General features: G+C 46.9%; 1 protein-coding gene across 1 annotated transcript in view; it reads left to right on the plus strand.

Annotated features, from left to right (window-relative positions):
* The window catches only part of MYCBPAP (MYCBP associated protein), a 110,003-nt gene that overhangs the window by 5,999 nt on the left and 87,320 nt on the right, over nt 1–16,684 (plus strand). The window contains exons 3-8 of the mRNA XM_075347506.1: nt 7,118–7,277; nt 8,522–8,628; nt 12,256–12,430; nt 13,852–13,967; nt 14,038–14,188; nt 14,283–14,392. Coding sequence (XP_075203621.1) covers nt 7,118–7,277; nt 8,522–8,628; nt 12,256–12,430; nt 13,852–13,967; nt 14,038–14,188; nt 14,283–14,392 — 819 coding nt within the window. The remainder of the gene's footprint in view (nt 1–7,117; nt 7,278–8,521; nt 8,629–12,255; nt 12,431–13,851; nt 13,968–14,037; nt 14,189–14,282; nt 14,393–16,684) is intronic.

Raw genomic sequence — 16,684 nt, forward strand, 5'->3', positions numbered from 1 at the left:
AGGAATGACATGTCAACAATCAACGATTTTTGCCGTTTTTCGGATCATTAGCGGTTGCTCGTAGGTGTCACACGCAGCGATTTCGCTAATGACGCCGGATGTGCTCACGAATTCCGTGACCCCAGCGATATCTCGTTAGCGATGTAGTTGGGTGTAACGGGGCCTTTAGAGCAAAGGAAGCCTGGACATACTGTACTTACCATGAGCCCTCTGTAATATGACTTTATGAGAATACTGCATAGAGTAATACCAGAGTACACACTTCCATAGTCATCACTGCGCCCTATAGGGCTGATTCAGAAAGAGTGGCGCTGCGCATGCCAGTCTTAGTTAAGGGCTCGCTGTAGTACGATGCGACTAATTCATTAAAGGGGTTTTGTCCCACAAACAAATATATTTTAATCAATAGATCTTGGAATATTAATTTCCACAATTGGATATGTTGAACCCTCTCCCGATTTTGGATGTACCAGTACGGTGCTTTCCTGCAAATGCATGTACCATATTAAGTGTATTTATTAGGTAGTTCAATAGTTTAAATACAAAAAGGTATCGTGGAGAAGATAAAAGGCATGAAAGTTTGCCGACACAAAACACCTTATGGAGATTACTGTTTGTACATGGTAACATACATGGAAGGCTGCACAAGCAGATAAAGTGACACAGAGCAGTACAATATCGGTAAATAGTAAGCACAAAAACATACCCAGTACAGCCTAATTACCAAAGAATCAAAACATAAAGTGCCGGCAGTGCAGAAGACAGAGGTCGGGAGACCCCCCTAGGAAGGGTAACGCGCATTTCGCGTCTTTGGAGTAACACGCTTCATCAGACCGGTCATTGCCATTGTAATCCGAGATCAAATGACGCCCTCCGGGTTACCTGACTCTAGTGGCCTCTTAGACCATGTAATACTCACAGGTATAATGTATTGCAATGCTGGTGCATTGCAATACATTATACTTGCAATCAGACTAATAAAAGGTAATGTTCCAAATAGAAACTAAGTAAAAATGTTAAAAGAAATTATTTTTTTTAGAACAATATAACAAAAAATCAGAAAATAAAGAAGAAAAAAATGAAATAAATATGTACAGAAGTACAGACCAGAAGTACAAACCAGAAGTTTCCATCCTCTCTCTATAAAGACACATCTGCATGTTTTTCTCACTATCTGTTATAAAATCAGAATAAATCTTTCCCGTTTTAGGTGACTTAGAAACCAAAATTATTTATATTTACCAAATGCCAGAATAATAAGAACAAGAAAATGTTTTAAGGCATTTTTATTACTTTCTGCAAAGTCAAAAGTTTACATACACTAAGGGTGGCTTTACACGCTGCGACATCGCTAACGATTGCTAGCGATGTCGAGCGCGATAGCACCCGCCCCCGTCATATGTGTGACATTTGGTGTTCGCTGCCGTAGCGAACATTATCGCTACGGCAGCGTCACACGCACATACCTTGTCAGCGACGTCGCTGTGACCGCCTAACAATCCCTCCTTCAAGGGGGAGGTGCGTTCGGCGTCACAGCGATGTCACCGCGACGTCACTAAGTGGCCAGCCAATAGCAGAGGAGTGGCGTAGATGAGCGGGACGTAACATCCCGCCCACCTCCTTCCTTCCTCATTGCCGGTGGAGGCAGGTAAGGAGATGTTCCTCGTTCCTGCGGTGTCACACATAGGGATGTGTGATGCCGCAGGAACGACAAACAACATCGTACCTGCAGCAGCAACGATATTAAGGAAAGGAGCGACGTGTCAGTGATCACCGTTTTTGGACGATTTTGTGATCGTTGCTCCTTGGTGTCACATGCTGCGATGTAGCTACCGGCGCCAGATGTGCGTCACTAATGACGTGACCCCAACGATATATTGGTAGCGATGTCGCAGCGTGTAAAGCACCCTTTAGATTGCAAACAAAATTGCAGCCTATGAAGATGACCTGCTTTTTTTCATGACAAACCCGATCATCTCTCTGCCAAATCTGATGGCAGAATTCCACTTATACAATGACCTATCTAACTTTAAAATCAACTTTTCCAAATCAGAAGCCTTGAATATTAACATTCCTCCATCTACCTTAGAGCCATTGAAAACTAACTTTAGCTTTAAGCGGGCTAACTCAGCTTTAAAATATTTGGGGATCCTATTACCAAGAAATGTAAACTTGACATACTCGCTGAACTTCCCTAAACTACTACAATCAGTGTGGGAGAACTGCTCAAGATGGACCAGGAATGCTATTATGTGGTTTGGTAGAAGCGCGATTGTGGAGATACGAGGCTCAGTGGGTGCTTGTCTGCTGACCTGGTTGTCTTTATAAAGACTGCATGGACCAGGGCTCATCCCACAGAACGCTTGCTTTCCTTCCCGTGGGCAAAACACTACTCAGACAGCACAGGCTGAGTAAACCACAGATTGGTAAGACTTTATTGGATCACCCACAGGAAAAATCATATTGTACATTCCCAGCAAGAACACAAGATGGTACAAGCAACAGAGTCTCACCTTTCCGCTTGCCCGCCAGGGATTAGAGTCTTTGTGACTTCAGGGCTTCCATAGCTAACTATCACAGTCCAGCAGAACCCTGCTATTGGTGGGCACCCACTTTGAAGAGATAGCGGTAAGCTTAGGAAGCAGTTCTGTAAACCTTCAGCTGGAACCGAAGATCCTAAGCTGAAATCCTGTAGAATATTCAAAGTGAAGCAAGTCTGTGTTTCCTCAGTCGGAACCAAAGCTCCTCGGCTAAGATGATCTTGAATCATTTCTCTAGTGACAGTAGCCAGTCCCTTTTATAACTCTCCGTTCTCAATTCAGGGTATTGGGTCTTACAGGATTGGTTGGAGATGGCTGCTCTCTCCTTGGTCGCAAGTTCAATCCGACTGCATAATTTTCCTCTGAACTATGTAGTCAGAGAGGCTGAGGCAATATACATATACAGACAGTAAAGGGTGCTTTACACGCTGCGACATCGCTAGCGATAGCTAGTGATGTCGTGAGCGATAGCACCCGCCCACGTCGCTGTTTCGTCATGGGGGGTGATCGCTGCCGTAGCAAACAATATCGCTACGGCAGTGTCACATGCACATACCTGCTTAGCGACGTCGCTGGAGACACCGAACAATCTCTCCTTTAAGGAGGCGGTTTGTTCAGCGTCACAGCGGCATCACTAAGCGGCCGCCCAATAGCAGAACAGGGGCAGAGATGAGCGGCCAGAACATGCCGCCCACCTCCTTCCTCATTGCCGGTGGACACAGGTAAGGAGATGTTGGTCGTTCCTGCGGTGTCACACATAGCGATGTGTGATGCCGCAGGAACGACGAACAACCAGCGGCATGCACCACCAACGATATTATGAAAAGGAGCGACGTGTCAACGATCAACGATTTTTGACGTTTTTGCGATCGTTGATCGTCGCTTCTTTTAGTCACACACAACTATATCGCTAACGGCGCCGGATGTGCGTCACGAACACTGTGACCCTGACGATATATCGTTAGCGATATCGTTGTGTGTAAAGTACCCTTAAGGCTCCGATCAGTCTGAGAAGAGAGAATGGTTAACTTCTCTTGATTTAACAACCAGTTCATCCTCAACACAAGTGGCCAAATGCTGAGTCTTCACAGCGATCTTTAAAATTAAAGGGAACCTGTCACATTTTTGTCCCTTATAAGCTGTGGCCACCACCAGCAAGTCCTTATATACAGCATTCTAGAATACTGTATATAAGATCCCAGGTTGCTCTGTATAACATAAAAAACACCTTTTACAATACTCACCTGCGGTCCGGTCCAATGCGTGTCTCTGGTCTCCATCTGACGCCTCCTATCTTCTTTCCATCTCTGTCCTCCTTCCCAACTCTGTGTGTATGACATGTCCTACATCATCCAAACAGAGGCTTCCATTGTGCTCCTGTGCACGTGCACTTTTCTTTGCCCTGCTGAGGGCAGAGCAAAGTTTTGTAGTGCGCATGTGCAGGCGGTCTTTGATCTTTTCCTGTGCCTGTACATTAGAGTACTTTGCTTTGCCCTCAGCAGGTCAGAGAAAAGTGGGCATGCGCAGGATTGCAACGGAGGCCCCTGTGTGGATGACGTAAGACCCGTCATCCACACGTAGCTGGGAAGGGAGACGGCGATGGAAGGAAGAGAGGTAACGCTGGTCCGAGACCAGCGACGCCCACAGGACCTGACCACCCAGCAGGTGAGTATAATGAATGCTGTTTTTTTATGTTATACACAGCGGCCTGAACACTTATATAGAGTAGTCAAGAATGCTGTATATAAGAGCTTACTGGTGGTGGCCACAGCTTATATAAGGGACAATTCAATCTGTGTGCCCCCTTCACCACCACCACCACCGGCTGGCCGCTGGGGGGCGCACGTGTCCCCTTCACCACCCAGCAGACAGGTAATCCCTGGTTCCCGTTTGTGTACCCAGCAGTCAGGTAATCCCTGGTTCCCGTTTGTGTACCCAGCAGACAGGTAATCCCTGGTTCCCGTTTGTGTACCCAGCAGTCAGGTAATCCCTGGTTCCCGTTTGTGTACCCAGCAGACAGGTGATCCCTGGGGCCCACTTAATTTCAATCACCATGGGAGGCTGACTTGGGTCTTTGTTTATTGAATTCCAATGGATGCACATTTTTATTTTAACACATAAAGCATTGATTTGCTCTAGTTTTCATGAGGCCAGTTATAAACGATTATCCCAGTGGTATAGAGTCCCAACTCTCCTATGATTTATTTTCCCTGATGCCAATCCCATGTGTTTGAGATTTGGGGATAAAGAGGTGATCTGCTAGTTATCTTTTGGTCTTGCAGGCTCCTCACTCATTTTTGGAAAAAGTGTAACTAGTGATACAAGGGATTACAGATCTTGTGTCTGACCTGATACCCACCCTCGTTCTTCTCCATCACTGCGACATTTCTCTAAAAATATATAGGCATTCTATACTGAGGCATGTATCGTACTTTTCGGATTACAAGACGCAATTTTCCTCCCAAAAATTTGGAAGGAAAATGAGGGGTCCGTCTTAAAATCCGAATGTAACTTAGTGGGGGAGTGGTGGAGAGGCGTCACAGGAGACAGGTGCAATTCTGTGCTCTGTGCCGGAGCTGCTTTGTGCGGCGTTGCTCTGTGCGACACTTCCCTGTGCAGCTCTGTATGGCGGGTGGTGCTGCCCTGTGCGACACTTCCCTGTGCAGCTCTGTATGGCGGGTGGTGCTGCCCTGTGCGACACTTCCCTGTGCAGCTCTGTATGGCAGGTAGTGCTGCTCTGTGCGACGCTCTTCTATGCGGCTCTGTGTGGCGAGCAACACTGCTCTGTGCAGCTCTTTGCAGCGGGCGGCGCTGCTCTGTGCAGTGGACGGGGCTACGGTCTGTGAGGCATGCACCATTCTGAAGATGTCGGCGGTGAGGGCTTCAAATAATGACACCCAGAGTCGGCGATTGCTCAGATGGAACTCTCGGCTCAAGATCTCATTTGCGCACGAGCCACCAACGTCCCATTGATGTCCCAGCAGAGGACTTAAAGAAAATGGTGCCCAGAGGTGGTGCATGCGCAGATGAAATCTCGACTTGTCAATGAGCTTATAACTCAGCACGTGCCGACTCCGGGCACCATTTCTTTGAAGCCCACATTTCCGACATCTTCAGAATGGCCCGTGACTCAAAGCCTGCAGCAAGCACCAGCACAGAGCAGCGTCCGCAGCCCCAGCACAGAGCATCATCCACAGTCCCAGCACACAGCATCGTCCACAGTCCCAGCACAGAGAAGCGTACGCAGCTCCAGCACAGAGCATCGCCCGCAGCCCCAGCACAGAGCATCGCCCGCAGCCCCAGCACAGAGCATCGCCCGCAGCCCCAGCACAGAGCATCGTCCGCAGCCCATAACAGAGCAGCGTCCGCAGCCCCAGCACAGAGCAGCATCCACAGCCCCAGCACAGAGCAGCGTCCGCAGCCCCAGCACAGAGCATCGCCCGCAGCCCCAGGACAGAGCATCCTCCGCAGCCCCAGCACAGAGCAGCATCTGCAGCCCTAGCACAGAGCAGCGTCCGCAGCCCCAGCACAGAGCAGCGTCCGCAGCCCCAGCACAGAGCATCACCCGCAGCCCCAGCACAGAGCATCCTCCGCAGCCCCAGCACAGAGCAGCATCTGCAGCCCTAGCACAGAGCAGCGTCCGCAGCCCCAGCACAGAGCAGCGTCCGCAGCCCCAGCACAGAGCAGCGTCCGCAGCCCCAGCACAGAGCAGCGTCCGCAGCCCCAGCACAGAGCAGCGCCTGCAGCCCCAGCACAGAGCAGCGCAGCCCCAGCACAGCGCTGCTGCCCGCTGTGAGCATCTGGGCCCCGCTCTGCACCGTCCGCAGTATCGCTGTACCTCTAGCACCGCCTTTGCCTCCTGTGACCCCCGCTCCACCACCGCTGCCACCCCCCCTCTTTGGTAAGATACCACTGGATTATAAAACAGACGCCATATTTTTTTACCTTTTTTTTTTCCTCTAAATTTGGAGTGCGTCTTATAATCTGGTGCATCTTATAAAATGAAAAATACGGTAACTTTGACATCTTGAGCATGGATCCCCTTGCTCTGCAAAAATAATCCACTCTGATGATCTCCCTCTATGAACTTTTGTCTATGGTCTATAACTTCTGTGATCGTTTTTATATCACTTGATTTTATGGTATAAAATTTAAATCCTCAGCCGAATATGAGGCCTATAGTGAGAAAACAGAGTTTATTACAGAGGACCTCTGGCCTGAATAACATTCCCTTCCTTTGTGTTTCCTCTTTTTTTCGTCTTACCTCCTTTCTTGGTTATGTTATCTTACCTGGCTTATATTATCTTGGAATTTTATATTGTTTCATTATTGTATAACTGTTGTCATTGCCTTGAATTTCATATTAATCCCTACATCAAGATATTTCCAATTTTTCACGGCAGTCTAGATTGACATTGTCTTGTTTTATTTGTTTTTTATTTTGGCATAGTTAGTGCCCTATGTGTTACTACTTTGGCAATTTATTGAATAAAGATAAATAAAAAAATGTTTCGGGAGACTAATATTTGTTTTGTCAGATAAAAGATCATATTTTAATGACCGTTTCCATTTCATAGCTTCACCCTCCACGAAGACCCAAAGAAGAACATAAAGCTCCTGTAAGGAAACAGATCCTAATTCGGAAGCCTCATGACCAAGAGCAAAGTAGGAAGAGACGGCTTCTTGTTGCTCGCCCAATGCCACCGGGGTCTACAAGCAAAGGCCTGCATGTTCCTGGTATGCCGCAGTCACAGCCCACGGGCTGCTGACAGTCATGAGAAAATGTTTCTCCCATTCTTCTACTTTGTTGTCACACAGATTAACTTCTAACAGAAAAACAGTGTGTATTAGACCCCATGAACCCTACAGTAAATATTCATATTCAGTAGAGGAGGACCCTAGTCCATTGGCCATGTTGGTAGTCCGTAGTTGGTGGACAGGAGCCCTATGAGCTGCCTCTTACCTTGCAACATCTTCGACATGTCTTCTCACTAGTAGGCCCTCTAATGTCATTAATCAGAAGAGGCTCCAGGGATGCCAGCAGATAGGAGGCTGTTCTCAGGGCTCTGATCCCCTGGTGATGGACTACTGACATGGTCAATGTACCAAAGTCCTGGCAATCATTTGCTGAACTCTGATATTTAATTATTGCTGAATTTATTTATCCAATGTCGGTCTCTGCTTTGTGGCAGATAAGGCTGCAATAAGGGCATCCAAATATTTCCTATAATTTAATTGATTTTATCTAATTGTTATTTGCATTATTGCCTTAAAATGATTGTCCAGTTCTGTACTGATGACCTATTTGGATTGGTAATCAATATAAGATTGGTGGGGGTGAGCTGTTATCAGGTTTTCAGTACACAGTGTACAGGACCGTAACCCCACAACCCTGTACACTGTTTAGTGGTCATTGTTTGGGACTGTGACTCGGCTCCCATTCACTTCAATAGAAGCCGAGCTGTAGTAGACACCCATATACCCTGTTGTGGAGTTAATAGGAGGAGGGCGTTCTCTGTCAGGATCCTTATCTCTTGGTCAGAGGGGAGTGTTCTTACTGTGAAGACTATCCCTTTCTCTAGATGACCTTCCTTTCCCTGGATTGCACAATCAACCCATTGAATTGATTGGGCACTGTGTAATGCCAAATCTGCCCACTTGTGGTCCTGCTGGAATATTGATCAGTTGCTGCCAGGTTTCCCCAGTAATATCAGCTGATCTCTGGGGGTCCCAGCATAGGCCCATGATCTATTCACAGGGAAACTTCATATCGAGTAAGGACGGGAGCTGAGCATGTGGACCCTTACCGATCAGTGACGGAAGGCCGATGTTCTGAATGTGCAGAGACTTGGCTGGACACCATTAAATCCATCACCCAGTGTCTTAGCTGTATACATTTTTTTTGTATGTCCATAAATTGTACAAGAGAAATATTGCAAGATCCCTTTTTTATGATAGAATTGATCCGTGTTTTCTTTCAGGGGTGGATGTCCCTTTATGTGACACACGTGGTCAGCTTCTGCCGCACAACATTTTAGGTACCTTACATGAGCTGAGTCGAGAAGCCGCTGCAAGAGGAGACATACAGGCACGTTTTGTATGGCCATAATCCAATATGTTCAGATTAAGTGCATTACCTCCACAGGCTGAAGCTCCCCATCCATTTAATGGGGCTGTATTGCTGTTCCCTAAATATCGAGTGCCTGGGAGCCCCATTACTTGGGAATTCAAAAAAGGGGAGCAAGGCTCACTCATTACTGTGACTGATAGTGGTCAAAATAATCAGTCTAAAGGCCGCTTTACACGCTGCGATATCGGTACCGATATCGCTAGCGTGTGTACCCGCCCCCATCTGTTGTGCGACACGGGCAAATCGCTGCCCGTGCCGCACAACATTGCCCAGACCTGTCACACTACTTACCTGCCCGGCGACATCGCTGTGACCGGCGATCCGCCTCCTTTCAAACGGGGCGGTTCGTTCAGCGTCACAGCGACGTCACAGCTCCGTCACTGAACCGCCGCCCAATAGAAGCGGAGGGGCGGAGATGAGCGGGATGAACATCCCGCCCACCTCCTTCCCTCCGCATTGTGGCCGGGAGGCAGGTAAGGAGATGTTTATCGTTCCTGCGGTGTCACACGGAGCGATGTGTGCTGCCGCAGGAACGAGGAACAACTTCGTTACTGCTGCAGTAACGATTTTTGAGAATGGACCTCCATGTCACCGATGAGCGATTTTGCACGTTTTTGCGACAATGCAAAATTGCTCATCGGTGTCACACGCAACAACATCGCTAATGCGGCCGGATGTGTGTCACCAATTCCGTGATCCCAACGAGTTCGCATTAACGATGACGTAGCGTGTAAAGCCCCCGTTACCTGCCCGGCGACGTCGCTGTGACCGGCGAACCGCCTCCTTTCTAGGGGGGCGGTTCGTTAAGCGTCACAGCGATGTCACAGCAGCGTCACTGAACCACTGCCCAATCAAAGCGGAGGGGCGAAGATGAGCGGGACGTAACATCCCACCTACCTCCTTCCTTCGCATAGCGGCCAGGAGGCAGGTAAGGAGAGGTTCCTCGTTCCTGCGGTGTCACACGGAGCGATGTGTGCTGCCGCAGGAATGAGGAACAACTTCGTTACTGCTGCAGTAACGATATTTGAGAATGGACCCCCATGTCACCGATAAGCGATTTTGTACGTGTTTGCGACGATGCAAAATCGCTCATAGGTGTCACACGCAACGACATCGCTAATGCGGCCGGATGTGCGTCACCAATTTCGTGACCCCAACGACTTCGCATTAGCGATATCATAGCGTGTAAAGCCCCCTTTAGGCATATCTGTAACTATATACCATCTGATATAACATCAATATACTGTATATGTAATTTACTTTTTAATCACTAATTTCCCAATACTGCATATCTTTCTACTGACCCCTGCTCTGTTTTCCAAATCAGTATAGACATTAAAGCAGAAGTAATAGTTGCCAGTAAGAGTGGCGACACTTAGGGGTTTTCTGTAAACAATAAATAAATATATTATTGCCCAATTAATTTATCATTGTAAAGTAACAGACTTACTAATGCCATCTATCAGCAGTAGAGCATGGGCATCCAAAGGGGTTAAATTAGTAATAAAATGTGCACACTTTTCTCATGTAAAACCTATGTGATGCTGAATAACGAGGTTCCATCATGTTATGGTCCTTTCTTTTAAATCACCAAATAACCCTTTACAAGCTTACTGAATTCTTTATATGCATTATTCTTATTAATGGCGCAGTATGCAATATACTCCTGAGCACCCTCTAATGGCAGCTACAGGCAGACAATATTTATCACTTAAAAGGCTGCTTTACACACAGCGATATTGCTAGTGATGTGACACTTCCAGATCATTGTTACGATTTGCCGAGATCGCTCACAGGTCGTTTTGTAGCGGTCACACGTATACATCTCACAAACGACACTACATCATTCAGCGATATATTGTTTGACCAAGGCGGTCGTGTGGATGTTGTTCGTCGGTGGCAGGGTGTCAAATGTAGCAATATGTCTGCTGCGTTCCAAACGACGAACAAAATTTTGAAGCTGAACGACGTGTCAACGATCAACGATTTTCACCCTATTTGCGATCGTTCTGAGTCACACGTAGGTGTCACACGCAACGACGTCGTTAACGATGACGGAAGTGTGTCACGAAAACCGTGACCCTGACGACATATCGTCAGGTAAATCGTACCGTGTAAAGCAGCCTAAAGGGAATCTGTCACCAGGATTTTGCCACCTAATCTGAGAGCGGCATATTGTAGAGACAGAGACCCTGATTCCCGGGATGTGTCACTTAGGCTGCTTTCACACTACGTTTTTTTAGCATGCATCATGAACGTTTTTTTGCTGCAAAAGCGGATCCTGTTTTTGCAAAGAAAAACGCATGCAAACGCATGTGTTATTTTGCAGGATCCTGTCACTTTAAGTTTATGGGCGGGCATTGGAGTCATGTGATCGGGAGTGAGGGGAACTGAACGTGAAAGACTGGGAGCCGGCATCTGAAAGCTGCGGAGGCTCGTAACCAAGGTAAACATCGGATAACTTGCTTGGATACCCGATATTTACATTGGTTACGAGCGTCTGCAGCTGCTAGGAGCAGGGCTGCCTGCTCCCTGCACACGTAACCAAGATAAACATCGGGTAACTAAGCCCGCGGTTACCCGATATTTACCTTGGTTACGAGCGTCCTCCTCTCTCAGGTGGGGGAGAAAGGAGAGAGAGCGAGGGGGGAGGGAGGGAGGGGGAGAGAGGGACTGATCACGCCAGGCTGGTTTCTGAGCATGCTCAGTAGAGCAAGCAGGATCCTGTCTATCAGCATGCCAGCGTTCACATGCGTTTGCGTGCAGTATAGTCTGGATCCAGTGAAAAACAGTATTTGGACGCAGCTCAAAAACGCTACAAGTAGCGTTTTTGAAAAAAGTTAAAAAACTGCAAGTCACTGGATCCTCACTATAACACACGCAAACGCAGGTGAACGCATGTTAACGCGAGTCCATTGCAAATGCATTAAAATGAAAACGCATTTGCACTGGATCCGTTTTTGCGTTAAAAAAACATTCATGACGGATGTTAAAAAAACGTAGTGTGAAAGCAGCCTTAAAAAGACGTAGTGTGAAAGCAGCCTTAGTGGGCTGCTTGCTGTAGTTTTCATAAAATTACTTTTTGATCAGCAGGAGATTATCACTAGAGGACTAAAAAACTTGTTGGTATATAGTCCTCCATATTCATGAACTCTGTGCAACCCTGCCTCCACCACTGATTGGGAACTTTCTGTCTATGCACAGTGTACTTAGAAAACTACCAATCAGTGATGTGGGTGGGATTATACGGAGCTCAGCATTCAGAGAACTGGTAGATCTGCAGCAGATAGAATACCGATTTTATCGATACTACAGCATGTAGCCCAGTAAGCAATGTATTGCTAGAATCAGGGCCTCTACACCTAGTTCATGTTGCAGAAGTGAAGTATACACAGTGCCCTTTGAAATTAGTAAGAGCCAGATCTTCCTGAAGATTGCGACTCTTTGAAAAGTGATGGGGGGCATATGTCGAAATCAGACAACTTTTTAGGAACTCCAAATAAAATGATATTTTATGTATCTCAGGATATGTGGTGAGGAATATATAAGTACATTGATGATTACCTGGATACTCCATACTCTTAGGTCGCCCAGCTTATACCAGATGCCACACAACTGGATATTCCTGGAACATATGATGGAGAAGGAAAGTTCCAACGTAAGAAAGAAGCTTTTACACATCCACAGAAGCAGGACAATGCTCTGAATAACTGGCAGTACCACATGAATCTGAGGAAGAGGCAGCTAGACGCATTATCCCGTTAGTATCATATATTATGTATATGGCTTTCTAAGGATAGCTGACTTCTGATTGGTCGTTACAAGCATCGACACTTGAGTTGGTTAGGTCTATGCCAAGCAGCACGCTTCTGTTTTTATGGCGGATATCACTATTTGTTTTCTGGAATGGGAAAACCCTCTGTACTCCTCTATACAGGAAAGCCCTCTATGGGATCCTATTACAGAATCCTATAATATAGCTATGTACGGAGGTCTCACATTCACAGATTTCAGTTTACAGATTGTATAAGGGTGGCTTTACATGCTGCGATATCCGGCCCGATATCGCTAGCATGCGACCCACCCCCATCGTTTGTGCGAAACGGGCATATCGCTGCCCGTCACGCACAAAATCCGGCACCCCCGTCACACATACTTACCTGCATAGTGACGTCGCTGTGACCGGCGCACCGCCTCCTTTCGAAGGGGGGCGGTTCGTCTGGCGTCACAGCGTCGTCACTAAGAGACCACCCAATGAAAGCGGAGGGGCGGAGATGAGCGGGACGTAACATCCCGCCCACCTCCTTCCTTCCGCATTGTGGCTGGAGGCAGGTAAGGAGATGATCCTCGTTACTGCGGCGTCACACACAGCGATGTGCAGTGCTGCAGGAACGAGGAACAACATCGCCCCTGCGACAGCAGCGATAATTGGGAGTGGACCCCCATGTCAACGAGGAGCGATTTTGAACGTTTTTGCAACGATCCAAAATCGCTCCTAGGAGTCACACGCTACAGCGGCCGGATGTGCGTCACAAAATCTGTGACCCCAACGAGATCGCTGTAGCGAAATCGTAGCGTGTAAAGCCCGCTTTAGTCACGCAGAACCAATAAGCACAATGATTGTCTGCAGCGCTTTTGACGTGGTCAGTGCTGCAGACAATGCCAAACACCTGGAGCAGCAGTGGAGACTCAACCGGAGGGGTTTTCTGATACTGAAAAACCCCTTTAAGGCCCTTTACCCGCATTTTTGCTGTGTTTTTGCTGCAGAAATTTCTTGAGAAAATGGTTGTACCTTTCTGCAGACATTCCCCAGCAAAACCTATGGAAAAAAAAATAGCTGTGCACACACTGCGTTTTTTTCTCAAGAAAATTCTTTCTGCAGATTTTCTTGAGAAAAAGAATGAGCATGTCACTTCTTTTCTGCAGGTACCTGCGGTTTTTTGCCATAGATAATGGTAAACAAACGCAGGGACCAACCTGCGGAAAAAAAAACACCAAAAGTGCGTAAAAAACGCATAAAAAAAAGCATGCGTTATTGGTGCGTATTTTGAACGCAGGTGCGCTAATCTTTCACTCTTAAGAAATTTCTTGAGAAAAACCCTTTTTCTAGTGCGCACAGGGCCTAATACTTATTTCTCTAATTGACTCACTAATTTTTTTATATGTGGTTTTCTGGGGCAGGTCAACTTGGCAAACCTAGCGAACAACTTCTAATGAATGTAAGTGACGATTTCCGTAAAGTTCAGGAGGAGAGACACTTAATAGACCGCTGTATCCCACCTCTGGAGCATGGCAAGGTGGGTACCGGGCACCATGAGGAGAGGGTGAGGGACTTGATTTGGGAAGCTTTACCTTGTTTCCATACAGGGCCAGCACATTGGAAGTGAATTCTGGAACATTCCTGAATCTATTGGTGATGATCTGACTGGCCTGGCACTGACACTTACTCAATGCGAGCGGGGTTGCCCCTCACCTGTCACTCACATAGGGAAGCCATGTAGCATCAAGCAGGAGTCCGGTAAGTTAGACATGTCATCTTTTTATCTATGAAGTGTGGTTTGTTTGTACCTGGGCCAAAATGTACATTTCTTGGCATTTGCTACCCATCTTAGGTTCTGCAGAAAGACCCCCATTTCACTGCACCTGGGATAAAAGCTTATATCTCCAGCACCGCAAGGAGGAACTGAAGGCAGTCATGGAGGCCCTGAGCTTCACTAAAACCGTAAGTGAAAATAGAAAGCAGGACTGCTCTGGTGGTGCTGATCCCACCAATCATAATACTTGGTTCTACATCTTGGTTATTAAAGGGAACCTGTCACGAGACTTGGCAACTATAACCTGTGGCCACCACCAATAAGCTCTTATATACAGCATAGCAGAATACAGTATATAAGAGCCCAAGCTGCTCTGTAGAACATAAAAATCACTTTTATAATACTTACCTAGGGGGTGGGCCGGTCCGATGGGTGTCGCTGCTCTCCGGTCTGACGCTTTCTGTCTGCTGCGATTGACATCCTCCTCCAACCCAGCCCAGTATGGATAACATGTCCAACATCATTCACACAAGCCGGCATTTCAACGTTTCCCTTAAAACACTCAAGTGTTACTTTAGCACTATGCTTTGGGTCATTGTCTTGTTGGAAGATGAACCTCCGTCTGAGTCTCCAATCACTGCCAGACAAACAAGTTTTGCTCAAGAATATCCTATATCTCATCATCCATCTTTCACTTGACTTGGACCACTTTCTTTGTCCCTACTACTGAAAACCATCCTCACAGCATGACGCTGTCACCACGTTTCACTGTGGGACGGTGATCTTGGGGTTTTGAGCTGTGTTGGTTTGGCGCCAGACATGTGTATACTTTGGTGGCCAAAAAGTTGAATTTTGACCTCATCTGACCATAGCACCTTCCTCCATACATTTGGGGAGTCTCCCATATGTCTTTTGGCAAAATCAAAAGGAGCCTTTCAAATTTTTGGCTGTAAGTAAAGGCTTTTTTTCTGGCCACTCCATAAAGGCCAGCTCTATAGAGTGTACAGCTTATTGTGGTCGTATGGACATTTACTCCAGTCTCTGCTTGGGAACCCTGCAGCTCCTTGAGGGTTACCTTTGGTCCCTGTGCTGCACCTCTGATTAATGCTCTCATTGCCTGGGCTGAGACTTTTTGTGGTGACCCGCTGTTGGCTGGTTTGTTGTGTTTCCTTTTGATGAAATTGGATTTGATGTTACTCCAGGTGATCATAGGTTGGGATAGTTTTTTATAACACAACCCTTTTTTTTTTCTTCTCAATCACTTTCTTCCTGACTTGTTTGGAGATCTCCTTGGTCTTCATGGTGTTGTTTGGTTAGTGGATGGTGCTTCTTGCTTCTTACAACCACTGGGGCCTTTCAGAAAAATTGTACATATACTGACAGACCATGGGACACTTAGGCTATGTGCGCACTAGGCGTTTTTTTCACGCTGCGTTTTTATGTGCGTTTTTGTCTAAAAAACGCACCCGCGGCTAAAAAAACGCGGCAAAAACGCATGCGTTTTTGCCGCGATTTGGTGCGTTTTTTGCTGCGTTTTTACTCACTGCGTTTTTAATCAGTGCACAATGCCATTAAAGATTGTTGATGAAAAAAAAAAAAAAAAAAGGTCTGATGTCATTTCCTTCTTCAAAATGTTCATTGTATGCAGGAGAGCAGACAGCTGCAGAACTAGTGTATGCAGGAGAGCAGACAGCAGCTGCAGAACTACAAGTCTCAGCATCCTCCATTCACTAGTGTATGCAGGAGAGCAGATAGCAGCTGCAGAACTACAAGTCTCAGCATCCTCCATTCACTAGTGTATGCAGGAGAGCAGACAGCAGCTGCAGAACTACAAGTCTCAGCATCCTCCATTCACTAGTGTATGCAGGAGAGCAGACAGCAGCTGCAGAACTACAAGTCTCAGCATCCTCCATTCACTAGTGTATGCAGGAGAGCAGACAGCAGCTGCAGAACTACAAGTCTCAGCATCCTCCATTCACTAGTGTATGCAGGAGAGCAGACAGCAGCTGCAGAACTACAAGTCTCAGCATCCTCCATTCACTAGTGTATGCAGGAGAGCAGACAGCAGCTGCAGAACTACAAGTCTCAGCATCCTCCATTCACTAGTGTATGCAGGAGAGCAGACAGAAGCTGCAGAACTACAAGGCTCAGCATCCTCCTTCCAGGACTGTATGCAGTTTTTTGCCCAAAAAGAAAAAAAAAATGACATGGGCTTCGCCATATTTTTGTATGCTAGCCGGGTACAGCAGGCAGGTACGGGCTGCCCCCAACCCCCAGCTGCCTATTTGTACCCGGCTGGGAGCCAAAAATATAGAGAAGCCCCTTTTTTTAATTATTTCATGAAATAATTAAAAAAAAAAAATGACGTGGGCTTCGCCTAATTTTTGAGTCCAGCCGGGTACAACTAGGCAGCTGGGGATTGGAATCCACAGTGCAGGGTGCCCATGCTTTCTGGGCACCCCCACTGCGAATTGCAGTCC

The sequence above is a fragment of the Anomaloglossus baeobatrachus genome, chromosome 5 (genome assembly GCF_048569485.1).
Source record: "Anomaloglossus baeobatrachus isolate aAnoBae1 chromosome 5, aAnoBae1.hap1, whole genome shotgun sequence".
NCBI classification, from domain to species: Eukaryota; Metazoa; Chordata; class Amphibia; order Anura; family Aromobatidae; genus Anomaloglossus; species Anomaloglossus baeobatrachus.